Source organism: Oncorhynchus gorbuscha, unplaced genomic scaffold (genome assembly GCF_021184085.1).
Source record: "Oncorhynchus gorbuscha isolate QuinsamMale2020 ecotype Even-year unplaced genomic scaffold, OgorEven_v1.0 Un_scaffold_9810, whole genome shotgun sequence".
Classification (NCBI taxonomy): Eukaryota; Metazoa; Chordata; class Actinopteri; order Salmoniformes; family Salmonidae; genus Oncorhynchus; species Oncorhynchus gorbuscha.
Genome location: NW_025752700.1, coordinates 1 through 2,575, shown reverse-complemented (window position 1 = coordinate 2,575; position 2,575 = coordinate 1). Strand labels below are relative to the sequence as shown.

The window sequence follows — 2,575 nt, the reverse complement described above, 5'->3', positions numbered from 1 at the left end:
GGAGACGAGAGACAACTACAACCTGACAGAGAGGAGACGAGAGACAACTCCAACCTGACAGAGAGGAGACAAGAGACAACTACAACCTGACAGAGAGGAGACAAGAGACAACTACAACCTGACAGAGAGGAGACAAGAGACAACTACAACCTGACAGAGAGAGCGAGAGGAGGAGACGAGAGACAACTACAACCTGACAGAGAGGAGACGAGAGACAACTACAACCTGACAGAGAGGAGACAAGAGACAACTACAACCTGACAGAGAGAGCGAGAGGAGGAGACGAGAGACAACTACAACCTGACAGAGAGAGCGAGAGGAGGAGACGAGAGACAACTACAACCTGACAGAGAGAGCGAGAGGAGGAGACAAGAGACAACTACAACCTGACAGAGAGAGCGAGAGGAGGAGACGAGAGACAACTCCAACCTGACAGAGAGGAGACAAGAGACAACTACAACCTGACAGAGAGGAGACAAGACAACTACAACCTGACAGAGAGGAGACAAGAGACAACTACAACCTGACAGAGAGAGCGAAAGCCTCATACATCTTGATGTTCGCCGTGGAGACGGCGGTGTGTGTTACCTAGCAGCCTCATACATCTTGATGTTCGCCGTGGAGACGGTGGTGTGTGTTACCTAGCAGCCTCATACATCTTGATGGTCGCCGTGGAGACGGCGGTGTGTGTTACCTAGCAGCCTCATACATCTTGATGGTCGCCGTGGAGACGGTGGTGTGTGTTACCTAGCAGCCTCATACATCTTGATGGTCATCAGCGTATCCTCCATGGTCTTGTTAACCAGTGTATTGATGCTGGACACAAAGAAGTTGATGGCTCCTAGCAGTGTCTCTCCGTTCTTGCATAATAACTTCTGGGTCTCTGCGTTGTACCCAAACTCATCCTGTAGGAAACATCATTAAAAACACACACGCACACACACACACACACACACACACACACACACACACACACACACACACACACACACACACACACACACACACACACACACACACACACACACACACACACACACACACACACACACACACACACACACACAGATCAATCCAACCAATGTATTCAAAGACATCACCTGAGCTAAAACCCCCAAAGACCAAACAGTGTTAAGTGACAGCCCTACCTCTTGATTTAAGGTCAGGGGTTAAAGGTGATTTCTGGCTGAGGGGTCATGTTCTAACCAGTAGTTCAGGTGATTTCTGGGTTAGGGGTTAGGGGTCTGGGATTAGCCTAGAGGTTATAGGTTAGGTTCTCACCTGTAGTTCAGGTGATTTCTGGGTTAGGGGTCTGGGATTAGCCTAGAGGTTATAGGTCAGGTTCTCAACTGTAGTTCAGGTGATTTCTGGGTTAGGGGTCTGGGATTAGCCTAGAGGTTATAGGTTAGGTTCTCACCTGTAGTTCAGGTGATTTCTGGGTTAGGGGTCTGGGATTAGCCTAGAGGTTATAGGTCAGGTTCTCACCTGTAGTTCAGGTGATTTCTGGGTTAGGGGTCTGGGATTAGCCTAGAGGTTATAGGTTAGGTTCTCACCTGTAGTTCAGGTGATTTCTGGGTTAGGGGTCTGGGATTAGCCTAGAGGTTATAGGTTAGGTTCTCACCTGTAGTTCAGGTGATTTCTGGGTTAGGGGTTAGGGGTCTGGGATTAGCCTAGAGGTTATAGGTTAGGTTCTCACCTGTAGTTCAGGTGATTTCTGGGTTAGGGGTCTGGGATTAGCCTAGAGGTTATAGGTCAGGTTCTCACTCGTAGTTCAGGTGATTTCAGGCTGAGGTCGGTGAAGGTGTCCCCGAGGGCGTGTTGCGTCTGCACCATGCTGTACAAGTGATTGGTCAGGGCTCTGGCCAATCGCAGCACAGTCTCATACTTCCTCTTGGTGTCCCGGAGAACTTCTATCTGAGCCTCCAGTTCTAGATCCACAGTCCGAGAACCACGACCAAACCGCTCTGCGATCATCTGTTTAGTGCACTGGAGAGAACGAGGGAGGGAAGCAAGGAAGGAGAGAGAAGGAGGAGGGAGAGAGAGAGGAGGTGGTGTGTTTGAGATGAGGAGTTCGATGGAAATCATGAAAACACGACCTAGTTAACACAGACCTAGTTAACAGACCTAGTTAACACAGACCTAGTTAACACAGACCTAGTTAACACAGACCTAGTTAATTGGTTTTGGATAAGAGTGTCTGCTAAACGATTAAAATGGCTAATGAAACACAGGTAAGTGAACACAGACAGGTGTCGTACTGGAGGTATGTGTGGCTCTAGGTATTCTAAATACAGACACAGGTAAGTGAACACAGGTAAGTGAACACAGACAGGTGTCGTACTGGAGGTATGTGTGGCTCTAGGTATTCTAAATACAGACACAGGTAAGTGAACACAGGTAAGTGAACACAGACAGGTGTCGTACTGGAGGTATGTGTGGCTCTAGGTATTCTAAATACAGACACAGGTAAGTGAACACAGGTAAGTGAACACAGGTAGCCTAATATATTCAGTCAGATATATTGTAGGTGTATGTGTCTTCTCAGGTGTGTTCAGGTATGTCAACATGTAGACTA

At 48.0% G+C, this 2,575-nt stretch overlaps 1 protein-coding gene across 1 annotated transcript; it reads right to left on the bottom strand.

Moving 5' to 3' along the window:
• Nucleotides 1–747: 747 nt before the first annotated feature.
• LOC124030193 (arfaptin-2-like) lies at nucleotides 748–1,992 on the bottom strand (the record flags this gene model as incomplete). The annotated part of the gene is made up of 2 exons (XM_046341641.1): nucleotides 748–905; nucleotides 1,765–1,992. Coding segments are annotated over 2 exons (386 nt in total), but the record flags the coding sequence as incomplete, so codon positions are not given.
• Between the last annotated feature and the right edge of the window lie 583 nt (nucleotides 1,993–2,575).